The 24,159-nt window shown below is 39.3% G+C and overlaps 1 protein-coding gene across 1 annotated transcript in view; it reads left to right on the plus strand.

The window, feature by feature from the left end:
* Positions 1–3,766: 3,766 nt before the first annotated feature.
* LOC136875979 (uncharacterized) overlaps positions 3,767–24,159 on the plus strand; it is a 328,986-nt gene continuing 308,593 nt past the window's right edge. Inside the window, exons 1-2 of the mRNA XM_068228285.1 lie at positions 3,767–3,827; positions 4,562–4,965. Coding sequence (XP_068084386.1) covers positions 3,767–3,827; positions 4,562–4,965 — 465 coding nt within the window. The remainder of the gene's footprint in view (positions 3,828–4,561; positions 4,966–24,159) is intronic.

The raw sequence follows: 24,159 nt of genomic DNA on the forward strand, positions 1-24,159 counted from the left end.
TTCTCTCTCGTTACTCTTCTGACCACTATCACCATCAACACAACTATTAATCCTTTGCTCATCATGATCACCCCCTCTCCTCTGATACACGGCTAACATTTTTCCCTCTCTCTCTACTATACTACTTTCCCTAGACATCATGCACTCTCTCTCTCGCGCGCACCCTTGCACACATTCTTTCCAAAGCCTATCAATGAACACTTTAAACTCTCCTAAATCAGACATATTATTCCAGTATACTCGAAACCATATTCTACTTTCACCGATAAAAACATTGGACAACATCTCCAACACATATTCCCATTCAATATTATTATTCCTCAACTTACTATCAAATCTTTTCTCAACTACTTTTACAAACTCTATAGGATTAAACTGTTTTCCAGAAAACTTGGTTAAATCACGATCCCTACTGAACAAACCACTCGCTACTATCACGTCTAAACCTGTCTTACCTCTACCTTTCTGCCGTATCACTTCCTGGCAGTTTACAATTTCTTCTTCTTCTTCTTCCGCTGCTCTCTCAGAATTCTCTTCCACTATTCTCACTTCTTCCTTCAATTCTTCCTCTCTTTCTCTTACCTGCTGTGATAGCGTTTCCTGTTCGTTCCGTAATTCAGTGACCTCCACAAGTTTGCTTTCAATCTGCTCGGTTCTACTAATCTGTTCTCCCGTATCTTCCCCAACTGTATTGCAAATCTTGTCCAGTCTTTTCTCGACTACCTCATGAAATTCTTCCCGATTACTAGAACTTTTATCACTTAATTCTACGATATTCTCTGTACCAGTTCCTTTACCATGCTTAATTTGAGTATGAAAATCGCTCCGATTCAACTTCATTTCACCCTCAATTTCAACACATTCTTCATTTGACTTACTTTCTAACTTACATGTTGACTTAGATGTTTGATTATTTATCTCTAATATCTTAGAATCTATGTTACTAATGATCGCATTACAATTTTCGTTATTACTGATAATAAACTGATCCATTTTGCTACATAGAGAGTTACACAGTTTATTAAAATTTTCATTACTACTATCAATTAATTCTTTCATCTCTTTCTTATTATTTTCACTCATCTTTTCCATTCGTTTATTACTATTTTCACTACTACTACTACTAAATAATTCTTTCATCTCTATCATCTCTTTCTTATTTTCACTACTAGTATCAATCTGTTCTTCCATTTTGCTACAGCTACCAATCACTTCTTCCATCTGTTTATTATTATTTTCATTACTAGTATCAATCTCTTTCTTCCACTTTTCGAAACTCCTATTCATTTCTTCCTCGAACTCGTCCATTTTGGCCATCAGCAAATTAAAAAGAACCTGGCTCATCCCCCCCGCGATTTCCTTTTGAGTTTCAGTGTGCTTCTCAATTTCTGCACTTTCCTGAATTATCACAGAATCTTCCATCATATTCACCTGCTCCCTACTCTGAATTTCACCTTGGATGTCCGCAGAAGCAATGACCTCGTCGTCACATGACTTGTTATTGTCTTCCTTGTCCATCTTTGGTTCACTAGTGATAGTACGCGATCTCAAATTAATTTCCCTCTTCAAATCCCTTGACATATCCCCAAAATACAAATATATATCACAAAATTATAGTCCTGAAATTTACCGGTAATAATTTCTGTTGGCTTAAATTGTGCATACTCCTCTCAAAATGAACCTATGATATGCTGTCATTCAGAACAAATTCTGAATTTATTCGAGTCCCACGTTGCGTCGACACATTGTAAACATATTTATTACTAAAAACTAACAGGGTGTGGGGTAATAAGCTTACTTTTGACAACATACCATATACGTTCTGGGAAAAGGAGATTGGCGTTCGGTTTCCCCATTAATTTTGAGGTTAAGATATTTTACTGTCAATGAAATGAAACTATGAATTCGTTTGATAGGACAATATATATTCTTTAAATAATATATCAAAAAATAGTGAGTCTTGTTGCGATAAAACAGATGAGAATATGAAATTATGACATTGCAACAGAAAGAAACTAGGCATGAATTTGAATTCTTGTTGACCGGACATTTAACAATTTATACGAAATATTTCCCTCACTGATTCACTTGACTGTACCTTCAACACTTTTAGTGTAATTACGACGTAATCCATTGCTCTGGTGTTTACTGTAGATGTGTCACGCCTAACGTGGTGATACATCCTTGCGACTGCTTCTTCTCCATATCATCTGACTTCTTTGTAAGTCAATATGGTATGACCTCTTGGCAGGTCCAGGGTTGCCCTCTCTGACTCCTTGGTAAGCCTTGCGTCCGCGTCTTCCACTAAGTGACGGACCAACCATTTGGTCTCACTCTCTCAATGACCAATAATGGCTCACTGAGTCTTCTCCATCTCTCGTTCACACTGGTTGACTGGCCAACCAAGGCCTCTTGATCTAGTAGACTACTTCACTGTACTGCATCCGTATAAGTAATGACTGACGCTACAATGTGCATCCACCTTATATAGAAGTTGGTTGACACAACTACGTAATCTCCAGAAATAACAATGACATACTCCCACCTACGCGACAGATATTACATCCAGTGGTGAAATAGCCCCGCGGCGACTAAGTCGATGCGCGCATATCTAAATAAATACGATGACATAGCCAAGGCGCGGCGATGACTTGGCAGAATCGCCACTAATCTTGCACAATGTCCCAACGTCACACTCAATCTCTGATATATACAACAATTCTCACTGTACAGGTATTGAGTGTTATACTACACATACGTATATATGCATACATCTAAGTGCAATCTTGCAAGCAACAGGCAATTGCAAAATTGAATAAAACGGATAATTACAATAATAGTACAATATCACAGATAACATAATAATAATACTGACATAATAATAATAATAATAATAATAATAATAATAATAATAATAATAATAATAATAATAATAATAATAATAATAATAATAATAAAATACAGATAAAATCATACAATAATAAAATACAGATATCATCTTGTAACGGGATTTGAACCGTTACAGTGGCAGCAGGGTAATCCCCCGGCAAACATTGAGACTGCCTGTAACGGACTCTGGTTCGGCGTAAAAGTTTAAATTCAAATAAAATTACAGTAGAATTCAATTAGTCCGGCATCCAACAGTCCAGAACTCCCGATGGTCCGGCACTGTTCCAGGAATTTTTAAATTTAATTTTTACGTTTGTGACAGTTAAAGCGCACGGCGTGGTTCGAAACCATCCGGCAGTGTCCACTACGCGTCTGCTATTGTTAGACACAATCGGCATTGTTGGCTGTCACCACACACAGGTTCAGTCCATTGTTTTTATTGCGAGCACTTTTCGCTAGAGTGTTTTTTGTTGCGATCTAGGATCCGTATTACAATAGTGTAGTGAACATACATATCAAAGTGCCTTGTGGAAGTTTTCTTGGTAAGCAGGGACAATGTTCTAGAAACCGAAACCTTCTTCAAGCTCCAAATCAGGAGAAAAACGTAAGCACGTAACTCTGACCATCAACCAGAAACTGGAAATCATCAAACGCCTGGAGAAAGGTGAAAATATAAATATTTTGATGAATGAATTTAATATTGGCTCGTGAATCATTTACGACTTTGAAAAACAAAAAGATGAACTAATGAAATTTCCCCCTCAGTCGGTAACAATTGAAACATTGGCTTCCAGTCAAACATTTTTAAAAACTGGAACAATTAGATAACTTATTGTACAAATGGTTCAGTGCAGTACGCTCCAAAGGAAAGCCGGTAATGGGGCCAATGGTTATTGAAAAGGCAAAGAAATGTGTAAAAGACTTAGGTGTTGCAGAAAGTGAGTGCAATTTTTCTGATGGTTGGCTCAGAAACTTTAAGTTTCGGCATGGAATTCTAAGACTTGATGAAACCGGAGAGACACTTTCAGCAAACCAAGATTCAGCAGAAAAATACAAAGACGAGTTTGAGGAAATAATCGCAGTTAATAATCTAACAGCTGATCAGATTTACAATGCTGATAAAACAGGCCTATTATGGCGGTGCTTACCAACATTTACTCTAGCTGCGAGAGGTGAAAAGGCGGCTAAAGTGTTTAAAAAACAAAGACAGATTGACAGTTTTGATATGTGCTAATGCGTCTGGAAGCCACCGAATAACTCCTTTTGTAATTGGTAAATCTAGAAAACCTCGGGCATTTAAAAATGTTACGAACTTGCCTGTTCATTATGGCGCTCAATCAAATGCGTGGATGACCGCCACCCTATTCAAAGACTGGTTCTTTCATCATTTTGTGCCACAAGTCAAAGAAAGCTTCAAAAACCTTGGTCTATCAGAAGACAGCAAAGCCGTCCTTCTTTTGGACAACTGTAAAGCACATCCACCAGTATCTGAGTTAGTTTCTGGAAATATATTTGCTACACTTCTGCCGCCTAATGTTACGTCACTGATTCAGCCAATGGATCAAGGGGTAATCCAGAACTTTAAATGTTTTTATAGGAGTTCTTTCTTTCGCAGCCTGTTAAACGCTGAGTGTGATGTAACTGAATTTCAAAAAAAAGTTTAATGTACAAGATGTCGTTTATGTTGTCGCACTGTCCTGGGATCATGTAAAAACAGTCACCTTACAACGGTGCTGGGGAAAACTTTGGCGAACTGCGGATCCTACATTTGATTCAACTCCACATACTGTTGAGGAGGAACAGCATCCCGAATCAGTGTCTGAACTTTTGGATGTTGTAAGAAGTGTAACCAACAACAATTCTTTGGATAACGTATGTGAAGAAGAGCTCACGGAGTGGATTCAAATGGATAATAAGGAACCTATCGAGCAGGAGCTAACCGATGAGGACATTACCCAAAGTGTATTAAACCCTCAACCTATTCATAATCTTGAAGAGAGTGACTCAGATGAGGAAACCGTATCAGCTGGACAGAAGCCGCAGAGGCCTTACATAAATTCATCACTTTTGCTGAGCGTAATACTAATTATAATGCCACTGAACTCATTGATTTACATATCATCAGAAATAACTTTTATGCCAAGCGACAACGATCTCGAAAACAAAAATATATTTGAGATTTCTTTAAGTCACACTAAAATATTGTACATTACATGTATGTAAACTGAATGTGTTGAATGAAAATTTGGTGCTGCGGTAATTTTGAGCTATAGTTATTAAACTAATGATTCTGCTGATCAGCATTTTACTGCAAAACGCCGTGTTACGGCTGTTTTCGCTGTACGCCTTAACCTATATCGTGGTAAGAGGTACCGCCCGATTTTCGGTAATCCGGCACCGGGCCGGTCCCGAACGTGCAGGACTATCGGACTTCTACTGTACTCGGATAATGCACAAGTAGCAATTGTTTTCACATATGAGTGACTGATAAATACGTATGCAAGTGTTATGCAGTTCGGACATGTGGAATTCTAGCTTAGTGGCGAAAATAGCTATGTAAATGCTGAGATCCCAGTCCAGTGTAGTCGAGGTTGATTACCCTGAAGTGCTGGTGAAGGGTTCCCTATATTTGAATCGAACCTCCGCCAAGCTCAAGTCGCTTGAATTTGAAAGTGGGAAGGGGGATGGCGTGCATAGTTACCAAGACAACGACTCGGTGTTTACTGGAAAAGTACAAGCTGCAACTCGCCTATATCGGCGGCTAACGTACTCCCTTTAGTTCGTACCCAGCTCGATGCACATGGTTAATTAGGTATGTCTACAGTGTTATTATAATTACAAAATGAGGCATCCTGGGGATGTCTCACTACCATCCTGGGAGGCTACACATCCTAAATACTTGAAATAATCCACCTGTTCCACATTTGTATTCCCAGACGGGCATTCAGTTCTCTCAGGTTTCTTACCTACTGATCTCACTTTACTCTTGGAAAGGCTAATTTTCATAACATACTCATTCCACCTATTTTTAAGTTCGAAGATATTAGACTGCTAACTTTCGGCACAATCTGCCATTAATACCAAGTCGTCGGTGTAGGCTTACTACATTTCCACAAAACTGAAGGCCTCCATGCCACTTGACACTTTTCAGTACATTCAAGCTTTTGTTTGTGCAGTTATATTCTGCAAATAACTTTTTTAAACATTTCAGCTTTAAAGAAGAGCGTTCTGGTGTGGCAGTGATTACCAGTCAGACAACAAGCAGTTTCAGTACTCTGTACCCGTCCAAATGGTATTTTATTGATCTTAGAGATGTTGGTTCAATTCTCGTAATGTAACACGGGTCTAGAGCGAGCAAGCACCAGCTGATTACCGTGCCATTCCGCTGCGGACGAAAGAGAACCGGGTCAGACGGTGAAGGTCACCGTACGTCACAGGTTTTACGTCACATAGCGAGCCGGAGGCAAGAGGGGAGTGAGATTCCAGAATGATCTGCTCCAAATTTGGAATAACGAATCACGTCGCAGAATAGCTGACGACCAATGAGAATTAGTGAAGCTGTTCGATAGTCAGAGAATCATTCTAGAAGGAAAGACGAACAGTGTGCTTTTAGTAAGCCTAAGAGACAGAGTACGATGGTCACTGCTAAAGTCGAAGGAACTAGTTGACTACAATACAGTACTGCACGACGTTTATGGTATTCGAGTGTGTTAATTTAATTTTCTGTTTAGACCGATCAGCCTAGTGCAATATATCATTGCCGCAAATTTTCCTGGGTGGAAGTTTCCAAACCACGGACAGTCAGTACACGACATTACGTCAAGTCTTGCCGCAGAAATTTATTGGAATGTTTTAGTATGAATTACGAGGGAAGATTATCACTGAAATGTAAACTTCGAGAGTAAACCTGGCCAAGGAACATCGTTTCAACAGTAATATAGTGGATTATTCGAGATTCCGACAACTCAACGATGTGCTGTAAACTGATAAATGAGCTCAAGATTTGAAGCTTTCTGTAGGGTTGAACCCCAGTGTACATCATTGCGCCAGTTAAGTACTGTAAGGCCAACTGTTAGTCCACAACGAGTGTGGATCAAATTTTAATAATAAATTTTAGTTTCAGCAACATCAACGAAGGCCAGCCGTCATCATGGACCGACCAAGAAGGAAATCCTGGGGAACTCTAAAACACCGCTGGAGTGATTCTACGCTATTTGACTCCACAGGAATCCTGATGTGTTAAGCCGACGTGTGTGAGCCAGCACGACGAATTTGTTCATCTACAATCCACCATAATCCGGAGGAAGAACCGACATCTACAGCTACACTCAAGACGCCGGAGATTTTCATCGGAACAACAAGTATTCTTGTCACTTTTTCTTCTCTTTCGGTAGATTGCTAGTGGGATTGTATTCTTATATAATGAAACGTAGATTAGTTGGAGATGCAGTATTTTAAGTCGTGGTGATGGTAGAGTAGTCGTTGATTCATTGGTTTCATTTTGTGCATTTCTTGGAATGTTGCTGTGTTGATTCAGTAATTGATAAACCCCAGTTGTTAGCGAATTTCATGAGGTTACATGTAATTAAGGTCTTCGAAATGAATTACGAGGGAATGTAGGCTAATAATAAGTATGACAATAATAACAATAAGGATGATGTGTGACTTCATTAAAATCATGACGATAATAACATTTATCGGATTATGTTAAAACAATAATTAAATCGAAGCTTTGGTAAAGAAATGATTTGTGAAGTATTTCTGATCTTAGAAGGGAAGGTGATAGCTGAGGACAGTAGGCAGCTCATGGAGAAGATGCGTTTAGGAGTTATAATCAGGGATATAATAATAATGAGTCGGAACAATTTAAACTGGTTGTTGAGAGTTAAATATGAGCGACGATTGCGATGATAAAATTTGATAATATTAGACAACATAATGACCGCTAGGGTACATGTTAGTCGTAAGGATATTGTGATTTATGGTGATGTGGTTAATTGTTCAGGGAATAATAATAAACTTTCGCTCAACAACTTATATTATTTAAAGTAATGACTCGTTAATTGTTTTTTTCTTTCCCTGAGATTATGAGTGCATTCTTAGATGTATCCCTCACTGATGGTGGTGGTGATTGTTTCTTCGATTTTTTATTCATCCTGTTTTGATCTTTCATCACAGGTCATGGTGATTCATTGCTATTATCTGCAAATAATGCGAGGGTCTTCAACCTAATTCTTAAGGGAGACATAATAACAATAAAATAATAATAATAATAATAATAATAATAATAATAATAATAATAATAATAATAATAATAATAACCTCGATACTATGATACAATCTGCTGATAAATAATTGGTGGAGATTGTGTAATTGTGTGACAGCTTATCCACGTGATTAAACAAGTGTTAATTCTTTTAGTGATTTTTTATGTGGTTTATTGTCAAATGGAGTTTTAGTTTGTGATGGTTGCGCGTTTCGCTACGTGTTACTCTATCTATCCACCGTAAATTAGTAAGTGAATAATCGTTTAATGTTGTCAATAAAAGAATACAGTCGAACGTAATCTATGAAGGAGGAGAAACTTGCCAAAGAATTTCCAAGTTAAATATTAATAAATTTCCAAATTAATGTTAATACTTTCCAAATCAAATGCTAATAAATTTCCAAATTAAATGTCAGTAAAAATTTCCAATGAAATTGTAAAGAATTTTCCATGTAATGCTGAGAGGATTTTCTTACGATAATGTTCAGAGATTTTACAAGTATTTTGCAAGCGGATTTTCTGAGTATTGGGAAAGTATTTGAGAAGTAAAAATATTGATGAATTCTCCAAAACAAGATAAAGAAAATTTCTAATAAAATAAAAATAATTAATATCTTTCACAAAAAGGACGTGGTAATTTAATGAGAATTAATTGAGGAGAATTTACCCAGAACTTATGTGAAGGGGTAGTAAAATTTGTAAAAATTTATCCCACAAGGGAATATTGTATAATTTAATGATCTAATGTAGCACTATTGGTCATAACGGCATTGTTGCTAACATTATGATTGGTCCAATATTACAGTTCCATAAATCGAGGATTTGACCTGAAGCATGATTTCGGATGGTGTTTAAATTAAGACAGGTTGAATCAAATGGAACTCATGAGCATGCTATGTACATACATTCACGTTACAAATCAGAAGCAGTCGATTTTGAGTTACATTTGTGTAAATAGTTTTTCCTTTTCTCATATGCATTGTCCAGACGGTTACCGGTATTTATTTAATAAATTTTATTGTTATTTTGTTCCGATTTTTTTCATGTTATGTCACCTAACCAGCCACCTATAGCCCTGCAAATAAAAATAATTCAGAAGGTCTGTCCCGAAACAGTAAAGTTGGCCCTGCGAACGTTCCAATCTTTGGGACTCTCGCTCCGCCGACTGAGCGAGCCCGGAAATGGGGCCAATATATATGGTTGGGAACATATCACTGCCACAAAATATTAAGTACAAAATTGAAATCAATAATAATAATAATGTTATTTGCTTTACGTCCCACTAACTACTTTTTAAGGTCTTCGGAGACGCAGAGGTGCCGGAATTTAGTCCCGCAGGAGTTCTTTTACGTGCCAGTCAATCTACCGACACGGGGTTGTCGTATTTGAGCACCTTCAAGTACCACCGGACTGAGCCAGGATCGAACCTGCCAAGTTGGGGTTAGAAGGCCAGCGCTTTAACCGTCTGAGCCACTCAGCCCGGCAAATTGAAGTCAGTGTTTCCGGATGATTGCTTTTTGAAGAATATTTATATATATCTTTATTTATACTTATTACCTTAAGCATCAACACATTGTTGGTAAAAACGTAGTTCAAGTTAAAAGCAAAACAATGAGCTACTTAAAATCTTCATTTACATGGTTGCCACAATTAATCACAAGTTCTAAACCTCAACATTTCTGGCGGGTTGGGGGTGATTTATCCCCCAATTACCCCTTCCCCCTCTGCGACGCCCCTGCATAGTGACTGAAAGATTCATCCTACTTTACTGAAAATTTAAAGCAGAGTGCTTAGACTGAGGAGGCGGCGGCAGTTGACATAATTAAGGTACTGCCTGTATTTCTGCTTGATGTGAAAATGAAAATCACCAGCACACCAGGGTTACCAGCGGTGGATTCAATCCAGCTATCTCTAGAATACAAGATTATATTGACCTGCTCTGAGTAACTTAGTCACTTGGTGAAAATAAATTCTTTCGATATCGATACTGTGAAAGTTCTTTAAGCCGACCGGTTGATAAATAACCCTTTATCGGTCTTCTCGAGGGGTGGTCTTCTTAAAGAGAATATTAAACTATCAACTGCTACGTTATTTATCACAATATTCTGCCTATCGCTGGCAAAACGATATTGCTTCGGAGAGGAAATCGGTCTTTCTGCGAAGAAATAAACTAGACCTAGATCAAAAGCTAATTTGATGGGTCGTTTTCCTGCAACATTCTCAGATCACAGATCATGAATTTCGCTTATAAATCAACAACATATCCCCAGATGCTTTATATTTCGGGCGTCACATTATTCAACGACCTCTCTCCCTACATCTCAGATCTACTCCAAACGATGTTCACATCTTTGGAGAATTTATAACTGTCTGCCAAAACTGATGTAGAAAAACTAAATTTGTAAACTATGTGAAGAAAACATATGGTAACACCTGAAAGTAAAACAACTTAATTAAAATAGGATAATATATTTACTTTCTGAATAAATATCATCAGATTCTAGTAAATAGCACTCAAAATATTTAGAAGTGTAAAACATTTATGTTTAGTTCTGGAGAGAAGAGAATGACTTCATTAAGATACTGAATTCCAAATGTCATGTTTTTAAGGACTAGACTGCCATGTGTCTGGCACATGTTTAATTATCACCTTACATTAAACATCTTGCAATCGATTTCACTAAGTTTGTATTCCGATCTCCATTCCACCTACTTCAGTCGTTAAAACAAAACAAATAGCTATAAAAGTGTGTTACGTGATACGATCAGTCTTAATTTATTTACACATGCTGTTTTGCGTGATGTGCAATCGAATACGAATCATATTTACTAATGAAGGTGAGTAGAACACGGTATTAAACTGTTTAATGTAATCTCTTTGCTAAATATTAGAGTTTCAAGCGTAGGACATCAATCACTGATAAGCCTAATGGCGCAGTCAAGAGTCAACAAACAGACATGTACTACGTCTGCAAGATCATTAGATAACAAAAGAATGCATCGATAACATGCAGTTGGCAAGCATGACTCACGTGATGTGTAAGATCCTGGATACATCCACTTCAGCGGAAGAGGTAACTTCGACTGCATGTTATAGTTCAAACGATTTTTGATATAAATATATCTTATGGCAGGGGACTCATCAGAAAATTTGTGTAACGTAACGAGACAAGTTGAGTGACGGAATTGTAACCATAGCAACCGTGAAGGCAGTGATGGAATGTGCGGATGAATGGCCAGACATTGTTACCAAGCAACCATGCAGGCTATGTCTTATGTCTGGTTTCCATCTGAAATTAGTAGTCGTTGATGGGTGACCATGCCAGGATACATATTTATAATCATTTGATTTTCGCAAAGGGAAAAGTGGTTTCTTTCCTTTTTTGAATCTACGATCATCATGTAAAACAGGCATCGTCAATCAAGAGCGAAATGCCCTCGGAGCCAGTTTGCTCCCCCCCCTCTTGAGGAACGAGAGCAGCTTAGCGAACAAGTAGGGGAAGAAGTTGGGGTAGTGCATGACGTAATACGCACTGAAGGTCAGTGGCGCAAAGCTATAGCACATCTTTCTGGACAGGTTAGATTGCGACACGATACGCTTGAACTCACGTGAGATGACAGTAGTGTGTTCCCGCCTTTATCCTCACACCACACGACGTTCAAGCCTAGTCGGTAAATGTTGCATTTACTATGGAAGAGAATTCAGCACAGCGTAGGTCATCGACGCCAACAAATTTCAAACCTTCTTGGCAAGAAGAGTATTTGATACTTCAAGAAAATAACACACAAAATGTTTAATATGTCATAAAATAATGAATCACATCAAAAATTTAATCTGCAACACCGTTGTTCCTTATGTCATTCCAACAAGTACGATACATATGAAGGCCGGGGAATCATAGGGTTACTAGGAAAACGTAAAAAATACACATTTGAGGATTTACGTACATTTCATATTACCCTACTCAACTCTATTTATTTCATAATGTTTGATAATACCTCCGAATTGATTCATTTATGTACCAGTATGTATTTCATTGCTGTTGTTCATATGGTAACATGTCCGAGCGGCAAGTACAGTACCGCCACGGTATGCAACCCTCCTGTCCGCTGCTCTCTTGTCACGTGACTGACAGCCGTCCGGAGCGGAACAAGTAACACCGGCTACCTAGAGTAAGTAAGTGATGACGTCTGATGTAAAACGTAGGTTTAAGATATCAACGTTAAGCTGTACGAATGTTACACTCACTACTTTTAAGTGTTGACCAATGCTATAAAGAATATTTGACAGCTACTCCACTACATCTATCCAATCCTTCAAAGCTCCAATACAATTATTCATGAAAGCATATTGTCTCCGTAAAAATTTTAACTTTGCATTCGTACCTGATTCTAACTAACTGAAAAAATACATCCGTGTGTCCAACACTCCTCCTGATTTTCGGGTATAAAGTGAGATGAAACTTCGTAGCGAGGTCTGACGACCGAATGCCCTTCCAGACGTCAACCTCATCAGGGGAGTTAATGAGGTGAAATTCATTATATGAAGCATTAAGAGAGAGGGTAAAAACCAGTGGCAGCATTTAGCCTCTACCGAGCTCGATAGCTGCAGTCGCTTAAGTGCGGCCAGTATCCAGTATTCGGGAGATAGTAAGTTCGAATCCCACTGTCGGCAGCCCTGAGGATGGTTTTCTGTGGTTTCCCATTTTCACACCAGGCAAATGCTGGGGCTGTACCTTAATTAAGGCCACGGCCGCTTCCTTCCCACTCCTAGCCCTTCCCTGTCCCATCGTCGCCATAAGACCTGTCTGTGTCGGTGCGACGTAAAGCAAATAGCAAAAAGAAAAAACAGCATTTAGCCTGTATTGCATATAACGCCAAGGAATTTGCTCAATGCTTAACGTATCCATCCCACAGACGAATCAACATCAACAGCTGTATGTACCCTCACTCTATATGAACGCTGCGGGGAGGTTTTTGGTACGCAATCTAGTGATTAAACATTGTCAACTACCACCTCTCCTTCCCTGCCGGCCAACATTCTGATGTTGATGTTCTCAATCAATCAATCAATCAATCAATCAATCAATCAATCAATCAATCAATCAATCAATCAATCAATACTGATCTGCATTTAGGGCAGTCGCCCAGGTAGCAGATTCCCTACCTGTTGTATTCCTAACATTTTCTTAAATGATTTCAGTGAGATTGGAAATTTATTGAACATCTCCCTTGGTAAGTTATTCCAATCCCTAACTCCCCATCCTATAAATGAATATTTGCCCCAATTTGTCCTCTCGAATTCCAACTTTATCTTCATATTGTGATCTTTCTACTTTTAAAGACGCCACTCAACTTATTCGTCTAATAATATCATTCCACGCATTCTCTCCGCTGACAACTCCGAACATACCACTTAGTTTCCCAGTTCTTCTCAGCCCAAACTTTGCAACATTTTTCTAACGCTACTCTTTTGTCAGAAATCACCCAGAACAAATCGAGCTGCTTTTCTTTGGATTGTTTCCAGTTCTTGAATCAAGTAATCCTGGTGAGGGTCCCATACACTTGAACCATACTCTAGTTCGGGTCTTACCAGAGACTTATAAGCACTCTCCTTTACATCCTTACTACAGCCCCTAAACACCCTCATAACCACGTGCAGAGATCTGTAACCTTTATTTACAATCCCATTTATGTGATTACCCCAATGAAGATCTTTACTAATATTAACACCTAGGTACTTACAATGATCCCCAAAAGGAACTTTCACCCCCATCAACGCAGTAATTAAATCTGAGAGGACTTTTCCTCTTGTTTTTTTATGACCAGCGGGACTCATACCGATTAACCACGGAGTCAGATCATACAGACTTAACGCCTTAATGATCAAGGCCACGTGGCAGATATTCAATTCAAAGAAATAAAAACTAAACTTAAATAAAAAAAATGATCAGAATTACCAAACTTCAATAATGGTCTCTGAAACTTTTGGAAGAAACATCCTGGATAATTGTGTACTTAGATTCTGTCCTCGAAGTTTTTCAATGATACCAAATTTAATAATTATCTTTCTTTTATGACATTATGGATAATTTTATTTCTTCCTCACTTCAAACAAAGTGAATTCTACTCATAGGCACTCAACAGTGATATTTTTGTCGAAGTTCAGGGCTAGCTACGGTCAATAGGATAACAATACGTGTTTACGTGTCGGAAGTCTTAAATAAATACGCAAAATTTCAGGCGAAATTAAATACTTTTATCTTTATCCATGTCTTGCTTTTAACTGTTGCAAGTAGGATTTGGAATACGTTTAGCTCATTGTAAGACAGCCTATGCAGCTTAGAGCTGACTTTGTGTCCTGTTACTACCAAGTGCAGTTTCTTATTCTTAAAAAATAATCCTCTGTATTGATTCTACGAACTGCAAGGGTAAGTCAATTGGTAACTTTTCCTAATGCCTTTTTGTTGATACTGTATCAGTACATAGGCCACAAAGTGTCTGAAATTAGAAACATCATCTCTTGCAAGAAGTGTGTATACTGTACCGTCTGTGGTTAACAACACGAATTTACACCTAGTTGAAGAAAATAGTGTATTCTTCAGTCTGTCGAAACTAATTTTTAAAAAGAAAATCATATGGCAACGGAATTATACTTGGGAAAACTTAATTAAAATAGAAAGTCATGTTTTGTTCGTGAAGGAACGTCGTCAGATATTTAGAAATGTATCAATATTAAGGTTTATTTCTGTTTAAATACTTACGAAATTAAATTAAAATCTGGAACTTATCTTAATGAAGTCCTCTTTTATCTTAATCCAAGCATAGGATGTGATGTGTTTGAAAACTGCGTGTCTGTCATTGGCGCGGGTACAACCGGATATCCAGCCCATTGACATTTCGCTAACTTGTTTCTTTTTTAAGTATAATACTGTTATCACATGTTCTTTTTCAAGTATTTTATAAATGTATTATTCAAAATTTGTTTCTATAGACTGATAAACCTACCAGCTAAAAATTAATTAAATGTTGAATAGGTACAGGTAAGTAAAGATGAAGAACTGTGCTTCATTTGGACACCACTCCTCTATCTCTCGACATTCACCAAAGTTATCAAAGATTTTTCATCGTGTAAAATGGATGCTTCCGTTCCTTGATAATAAAATGTGGCGTCCTGTTCGGCTGCTGTTTCAGCGTCACAAGTTCATCCGATTTCCCGCACCATTTCATTAATGACATTGATGAATGTGTCTGATGTTCATCAACGGCCACTCCACTCTTCGCCTCGCACAGTCCTTCGAAGATCTGTACCTAAATTCAGTGCAGTGGTGGCGGTTAGGGGGGAGGGGGCGTGGTGCGAAAGTCACCTGAAACTAGGATTTATAGGAATTATTAAATAAGGAATCTGTACAATCCCTGTTGTCTCTACATTTTCCTTTAATTTATTTTATTATTATCAAAATTCTCAGGTGAAATACGCACAAAATGTCGTTCTTCACGCCTAACCGATTCGTACAGCACCACTGTAGACTGGCGCAACAGCGTGTAACATGTGCTGTGAGGAAGGGTAGCAGGGGTATACTGTTGCGAAGGTCAAGGACACTGAGGTATGATCCACCCGCTTGCCGGGCGCATTCTTCAGTCTCGGAGACTCTTTAGCATCTGGTAGTTTGTTAGTGCGTAGTCAACTATTAAACAATGTTTCATTGTATGGCATAATCACTCTGTACTTTTATTTAATTGTAATACATGTGTAATTAGGGTTAGTTTGGTGATAAATGTATTTATAACATTGAATCAAAATCTCAAGAAAGTGTTATTACCGCACTTAAGTTGGTAGACCGTCAACCTTTACCTCTCTGTCGAAATTCGCTCAGAGAACATCAAAGAACTGACCACCTTGTACCTAAGAATTTTCTTTTCAGTTATGATATATACTCCCCCCCCCCCCCTCCGGCCGCTATATCCCACAATCCTGGGTTTTATGCCCCTCCCCCCCCCCCATTTCTAATTCCCAATCACCGCTACTGATTCACGGCACCACTTACGAAATTGTTTGATAAACAATATACTTTCTCTTTGTAACACACACAATGCTCTTGCGAACGTTGACAAGTTCTGTGCCTTTCTTCTTCTTCTCCTTCCTCTTAATGTGCCATCTTCTAGCGACGGTTGGCGATCAACAAGAGGAATGCAGCGACGCGCAAAAGAGACATCGTCCGCGAGATGCTTCAGCCACAGATTTCACCATCTGACAGGTCACCTTCGTCCTTCTATTCCTCCTTGTATGACAAGTTGGAGGATTCTGTACTTATCATTCCGCATTATACCATATGGTCAAAATATTCCAGCTCCACTTTTTGATGATCAACATGACTTCATTCTTCTTTCCCAGTCGAACCATCACCTCGGAATTCCTGATTCTGTCCGTTCACGAAATCTGAAATCTGTACTGTACACCTACATTTCGTATGCCTCCAGTCTCTTACAGACCGAGCTCGATAGCTGCAGTCGCTTAAGTGCGGCCAGTATCCAATAATCGGGAGATAGTGGTTCCGAGCCCCACTGTCGGCAGCTCTGAAGATGGTTTTCCGTGGTTTCCCATTTTCACACCAGGCAAATGCCGGGGCTGTACCTTAATTAAGGCCACGGCCGCTTCATTTCACTTCCTAGGCCTTTCCTATTCCATCGTCGCCATAAGACATATCTGTGTCGGTGCGACGTAAAGCAAATAGCAAAGAAAGAAAAAAAAGTCTCTTACAGAGAGCCTTCTATCCCATACAGAAACGTGGGAAGAATGTAGGCGCGAACCAAACAGAGCTTTACATTCGCAGAAAGCATGTTCATTTATTTGTCAAGTCACCTGACCTAACGCTCATTATGGTGCAAAGCAAAGCAAAGCAGTCATCTCCGTACAGGCCATGAAGACCTTTGGAGGAGTGGAAGGTAAACGCTTCCACTATCCCTAACCTCGGCACTTGATGGGGTAGAGTAGTTAGCTTCACGCCCGGCCGCCTTTTCCCCCAGGAATTAACATTGTACTCATTTTTTTTGTAGGCTGAGTGAACCTCAGGGCCATGTGCACCTCCGGAAGTGGAAATCGCGTTTCTTAAAGTCCTTCCGGGCGAACCGAGCACGCCTTTACCGCCTCGGCCAGACAGCCCCTTCACTTTGGTGCAGTACATTCTAATTTTTCTTCTTCTTCTTATTATTATTATTTTCGTTTCGGCCATATGAGGACATTCGTTTCTTCTGGTCTTTCCCCTTTTCGAATATTCTTTCATTCTCATAATTTGCAACCATTTTTGCTCTTCTGTCCACGATGATTTTCTTCTGGGCCAATTTCTGTCCTGAAAAACTTGTGCGAGCCTAAATGTTTCATTTAAGAATCACTCTGATGTATAGGGTGAAGTAAGGTTATTTGGTGATAATGTTTGAAACGAATGCTACCACAAAACTTGTTCTGTTTTTGTGCTCGTCTGTTGTCAGCTGGGTGTCCTGGGTTTTTCCTTTGTACCGCGCTCACGTATAATTCTTGGATTCTTTCCCATACCTCAGTATGGGAAATGTAACACTCAGCTGTAGTGATTTGGCAAGTGCAGACTTATTAAATGCAGTGTGCTATTCGAGTGAAATAAACTGTGGCAATAAACTGTTTGTTTTAGTTAGTATTGGTGTCGAACTGTTCTTAAGAAAGTCAGTTATTTTTTGCATTGAGAGAAAATTTTAATGCCGTAACAATTTTTGGGACAAACCTTAAGAAAGTACCGAAATATTTAAGCAGTTTCTACTCAGCTGATGGTAACCCACAATAATGTTATTTTCTATTTCCAGCTTGGTTCATTGAATTCCTGAAGGAATGAGAATTTTATATATATTTCAGTTGTAGTTAGTGTAAATTAACAAATTTCATCATCATTTTCTGAAAATAGACCGTCACCGAATTAGCTTACGGTAAAATGCCACAAAAAACAAACCAACCATGAAACGAAAGCCTCGACAAGATGACAATACTTAGTTGTACAACAGTGCAGACTTAGTGGCGGTTGGCTAGTTTAGTGACTGAAGGTAAAATGACAGTGCACCAAGCCTCAAAATTCAAAAGTTTGCCGTGGTCGTCTCTCAAAAGATGGCTCCAAAACAGTGAGGAAGGAGATATTGCAGAAGGTATGTTACCCAAACTTGGATTACATGCGAAATAACCCCAACGATAAACCAAACCAGTTTAATTTCCGTTCATTGTTCAATCCTGCATTTATTTCAAATATCTCCCATAACAGGTGGATTTAGAAAGCCTGGAATAGTGCCTTTTAACCAAAATGTGATCTCTTCTGTAGCTACATACATATCTTTATTGCCCACCCTAGTGTACACCATCGGCTTACAGGCAATAAAGACAGACAGAGCGAAACAAAGGAAAACTCTTCTGTAGCTATTGCCTCATCTCTCATAACTGAGAGATCTTTCTCAGAAATAAGTGAATCTGCAAACTCAAATTCCAATGTTGAGCACTACCTTCAGCTTCCCAGAGAACCAAGACGTGATCACAAAAAACAGAAGAGACTCTTGCGAAAGGAGTCACATTCCTGCCGAGCAGCGACAGTAGTAGGAAAGATGACCTAACAGCGCTCATGTTGACTTACTGATTCCTGTAAAGTTAGATGAAGACTGAATATGTGTCATATGCAAAAAATCGTACTCTAATGATTCAAAATGCAAAACTTTGGAAAAGTCTATTCAGTGCAGCTTTTGTACACATACTATGCATGAAGATTGCCAATCGCATAACCATGTGAATGTGTCACGTGTGTTGTGAAGACTCATCATAAGACGAAAACTCCTGTGAAATGTAGTTATACAACTCCTGAAAGTAAAAAGTGTTCTCAAATAAACTATCACCAAATTACCTTCCTACTATCACCAAATAACCTAACTCAGTTGAGTTGCATAAAATTATAAAGAGTTCAAGGTGAAGTAATAGCAAGAATACATTCACGATCAATACCTTTAGCTAATGTTCTGTTCTATATGATACATGGAATTTAAAGGAAATAAATCATGTATTTTCCCCCTTTATGTTGCTATAATCGAAAATTATCATCAAATTACCTTACTTTATCCTATCTCCGATTCCTGTATTCCCATTTCCTCTAGATCCCTTTGTACCTCTTGGATCCAGCCTACTTTGGTTTTATTTTCTTGCAAGAACCTGTATTATAGTATTTACATTCTTAACCTCCCCATGCCCATTCTCGCTATTTTACTTCGCACCGACACAGACTATGGCGAGTATGGAATAGGGAAGGCCTAGGAGTGGGAAGGAAGCGCCCGTGGCTTTAATTAAGGTACATCCCCAGCATTTGCCTTGTGTGAAAATGGGAAACCACGGAAAACCATTTTCAGGGCTGCCGGCAGTGGTTTTTGAACCCACCATCTCCCGGATTCAAGATCACAGCTGGGCGACCCTATCCGCACGGCCAACTTGTCCCGTATGTCCATTCTCAGCTTGTGTCAGAAGATCACGCTCCTTCTTTTCTTTATGCTGTCCGAGATGTTCTTTTTCTTTGTATACAGTTCTTGGTTCGGTCGTCTTCTAAACTGACAGTCCTCTGCTCTTCGCGGTCCCAATATCTTCCTGATAATCTTTCATTCCACCATTTCCAAGTTCTTAAGTACTCCTGTTCTTACTAGGTTAATGGTTTCTACTGCATAATATAAGTTTGTAACATCAAATCAGTTCGATAATTTTGGTAATAATAATAATAATTTCGTGTGGCTATTTTTAGCCGAGGGCAGCCCTTGTAAGGCACACCCTCCGATGAGGGTGGGTGGCATCTGCCATGCATAGGTAACTGCGTGTTATTGTGGTGGAGGATAGTGTCATGTGTGGTGTGTGAGTTGCAGGGATGTTGGGGATAGCACAAACACCCAGACCCCGGGCCATTGGAATTAACCAAGGAAGGTTAAAATCCCCGACCCGGCCGGGAATAAGTTCAATTTGGGGAGCATTGTAAGTACCTAGGTGTTAATATAAGAAAAGGCCTTCATTGGGGTAATCACATAAATATGATTGTTAATAAAGGGTACAGATCTCTGCAGATGGTTATGAGGGTGTTTAGGGGTTGTAGTAAGGATGTCAAGGAGAGGGCATATAAGTCTCTGGCAAGACCCCAACTAGAGTATGGTCCCAGTGTATGGGACCCTCACCAGGATTAATTGATTCAAAAACTGGAAAAAATCCAAAGAAAAGCAACTCGATTTGTTCTGGGTGATTTCCGACAAAAGAGTAGCGTTACAAAAATGTTGCAAAGTTTGGGCTGGGAAGACTTGGGAGAAAGGAGACGAGCTGCTCGATTAAGTGGTATGTTCCGAGCTGTCAGAGGAGAGATGGCGTGGGAGGACATCAGTAGATGAGTAAGTTTGAGTAGTGTCTTTAAAAGTAGGAAAGATCACAATATGAAGATAAAGTTGGAATTCAAGAGGACAAATTGGGGCAAATATTCGTTTATAGGAAGGGGAGTTAGGAATTGGAATAACTTACCAAGGGAGATGTTCAATAATTTTCCAATTTCTTTGCAATCATTTAAGAAAAGGGCGACTGCCCTAAATGCAGATCAGTATTGATTGATTGATTGATTGATTGATTGATTGATTGATTGATTGATTGATTGATTGATTGATTGATTGATTGATTGATTGATTGATTGAATCGAACGCGGGACCCTCTGAAACGAAGAGATAATTTTGGTTGCATGAATAGATCGAAGTACTACATATCATACATACGTTAATATAATATTAATAGTCTATATCATAGAAATAAAATCATAGGTATATGTTTTGTTTTATATAATTAAATATTGATTCACTGTAAAAGTAAACAAACAGGCAAACAAATACAAGAAAGAAAATGTAACAGTCGATTTCGAAAAGTATTAACTCTGCAATTTTTTTCTATGTAAGATAGCGCTTTAACTTAATTTTGGACATTTGTACTGAAGAGACGTTCTTTACATCTTCCAGCGGTTTATTATAGAGAGTAACGGAATAATGCCACAATGAAATGGCGTATGGCTTTTAGTGCCGGGAATGTCCGAGAACAAGTTCGGCTCGCCAGGTTCAGGTCTTTTGAATTGACTCCCGTAGGCGACCTGCGCGTCATGATGAGTATGAAACGATGATGAATACGACACATACACCCAGCCCCCGTGCCAGCGAAATTAATCAATTATGGTTAAAATTCCCGACCCTGCCGGGAATCGAACCCGGGACCCCTGCGACCAAAGGCCAGCACGCTAACCATTTAGCCATAGAGCCGGGCACAATGAATTACGTCCATACTTATTTGAATGGATAACTGTGCAGATATGCGCGTAATCTATCAGTTTAACAAAAGTATAGATTACCTACTCGGTCCGACTCGTTGGCTGAATGGTCAGCGTACTGGCCTTCGGTTCAGAGGGTCCCGGGTTCGATTCCCGGCCGGGTCGGGGATTTTAATCTTGATTGGTTAATTCCTATGGCCCGAGGGCTGGGCGTTTGTGCTGTCCCCAACATCCCTGCAACTCACACAGCACACATAACACTATCCTCCACCACAATAACACGCAGTTACCTACATATGGCAGATGCCGCCCACCCTCATCGGAGGGTCTGCCTTACAAGGGCTGCATTCGGCTAAAATAGCCACACGGAATTATATATATATATATATATTACCTACTCGAAGCGCGCTCTATTGCTTTGTCTGTAAGCAATAAAACAAGGAAACTTTTTAACTTACCATGGTAAACCGGAAAGTGAAGAAGAGCGGGGATTCGGGAAGTCACGTGACAAATATTCGGCCTGTATTTGGTGGTTCGGATATGTTCACATTTCCTTCGGCCTATCACTACGACATGTAACACAAAATGCATGCAGCCGAATTTTGACAACCTTTCTAAAAGTTTCGAGGTAGCTTTTTATCGAACTTGTAATAAAGCTGCCTTTCATTAAATATTGTCCAAAATGTACAGGAAACTGTTTATACGCATTGTGTCTGCTAATTGGCCGGAATTTAGATGAATTTGTTTCGCAAAATAAAGCGAAATCAGACGATAATGCGAGTGTGTCAAATTGATCAACTTCTCTATTTTTAAACGTTTGAGTCGTCTGATTCAACACCGTATTTCGAGAAACAAACAGATACATGTCGGCTGGCAATGCTCTTTCTTCCCACTGCTTCTGTACACGTCTTCAAGTCAAACGAGAAAGCTTATAGCATCTCAGGCCCCAGTACGTCTTTCAAAAAAAAAGCTTCGGAGCAAGCAGGTGTTGTTACAGAACGTTATAAAGGTCCCGGACTTTATTTTCAGTTCCGTAAAAATGCCTAAGGTGAACGTTACTGTGAAGACACAGGACACCGAGTTTGAAAAGGACGATACGCATCAGATTAAGGAACGGTAACGTAATGTGAAATTATTGAAACTGTAGAATATCGTGGGACAGGAAGGAAACATTTATCAAGCCATGCAAAGTGGAAAAATACATGCGGGAAAAAAAAAAAACATTTTGCAGCTCGTACACCTTTGGGTCTTAAGAGGCAGCGAAGTACTTTGATTGGAATCTGACGGCTAAAGAAAAACTTGTCCCAAGGTACAAGTTTCCCAAAATATTGTCATTGTTCTAATTATTTACAATCCGGCCCCGCGGTGTAGGGGGCAACACGTCCCGGGTCAGGGGTTTCTAATTGTAAATGATAAATATCCCTGGCCTGGGGACTGGGTGTTTGTGTCGTCCTTAACGTTCCTTTCCTCACATTCAACACTCTACACTTCCTTCATTCCAATTACACGCAGGTTCATATCACATGGTGCAAGTAGGAGCAAAAGATCTCTATAGGTGACGTACGTACGTTTAGTCCTCAGCCCAAAGGCAGGTTCGCCCCGAACAATAGCATTAAAAAAAAATACATATATATTTAACAAGTGCTGGAGATCTGCTGCAAATGAGATTGTTGAGAGACAAGTATGTACCAGAGAAGAAAGAGATCAACAAGTGAAAGAAGCGGTGATTGGCCAGAAGGCTGTGTTGTTAAGAGATGAAACAACGGATCGAATGTGTAGATGTGTGTGCTAATTCGCACTCTTGAGCCAACAATGGAGCAAGAATTGTATGTAATAATAATGTTATTTGTTTTACGTCCCACTAACTACTTTTACGGTCTTCGGAGACGCCGAGGTGCCGGAATTTAGTCCCGCAGGAGTTCTTTTACGTGCCAGTAAATCTACCGACACGAGGCTGTCGTATTTGAGCACCTTCAAATACCACCGGACTGAGCCAGGATCGAACCTGCCAAGTTGGAGTTAGAAGGCCAGCGCCTTAACCGTCTGAGCCACTCAGCCCGGCAGAATTGTATGTTGCTGATCAAACAATGAATCAATGAATCAAACAATCAATAAATTAATCCTTCGTCCGACTCGTTGGCTGAATGGTCAGTGTACTGGCCTTCGATTCAGAGGATCCCGGGTTCGATTCCCGGCCGGGTCGGGGATTTTAACCTTCATTGGTTAATTCCAGTGGCTCGGGGGCTGGGTGTTTGTCCTGTCCCCAACATCCCTGCAACTCACACACCACACATAACACTATCCTCCACCACAATAACACGCAGTTACCTACAAATGGCAGATGCCGCCCACCCTCTTCGAAGGGTCTGCCTTACAAGGGCTGCACCCGGCTAGAAGTAGCCACACGAAATTATTATTATTAATTAATCCTTCAATCACTCAAGTCAAATATAATCTGCATTTAGAGCTGTCGCCCAGGTAGGAGATTCCATAGCAATAATTTACCCACATTTTCTTAAACATTTTCAAAAAACTTGAAAATTTATCGAACATTTCCTTTGATAATTTATTCCAATCCCTTAACCCTCGTCATATAAAAGAACATTTGCCCCAATTTGTCCTCTTGAATTCCAGCTTTTTTTCTTCATATTGTAATCTTCCCTACTTTTGAAAGCTTCG

Source organism: Anabrus simplex, chromosome 6 (genome assembly GCF_040414725.1).
Source record: "Anabrus simplex isolate iqAnaSimp1 chromosome 6, ASM4041472v1, whole genome shotgun sequence".
NCBI lineage: Eukaryota > Metazoa > Arthropoda > Insecta > Orthoptera > Tettigoniidae > Anabrus > Anabrus simplex.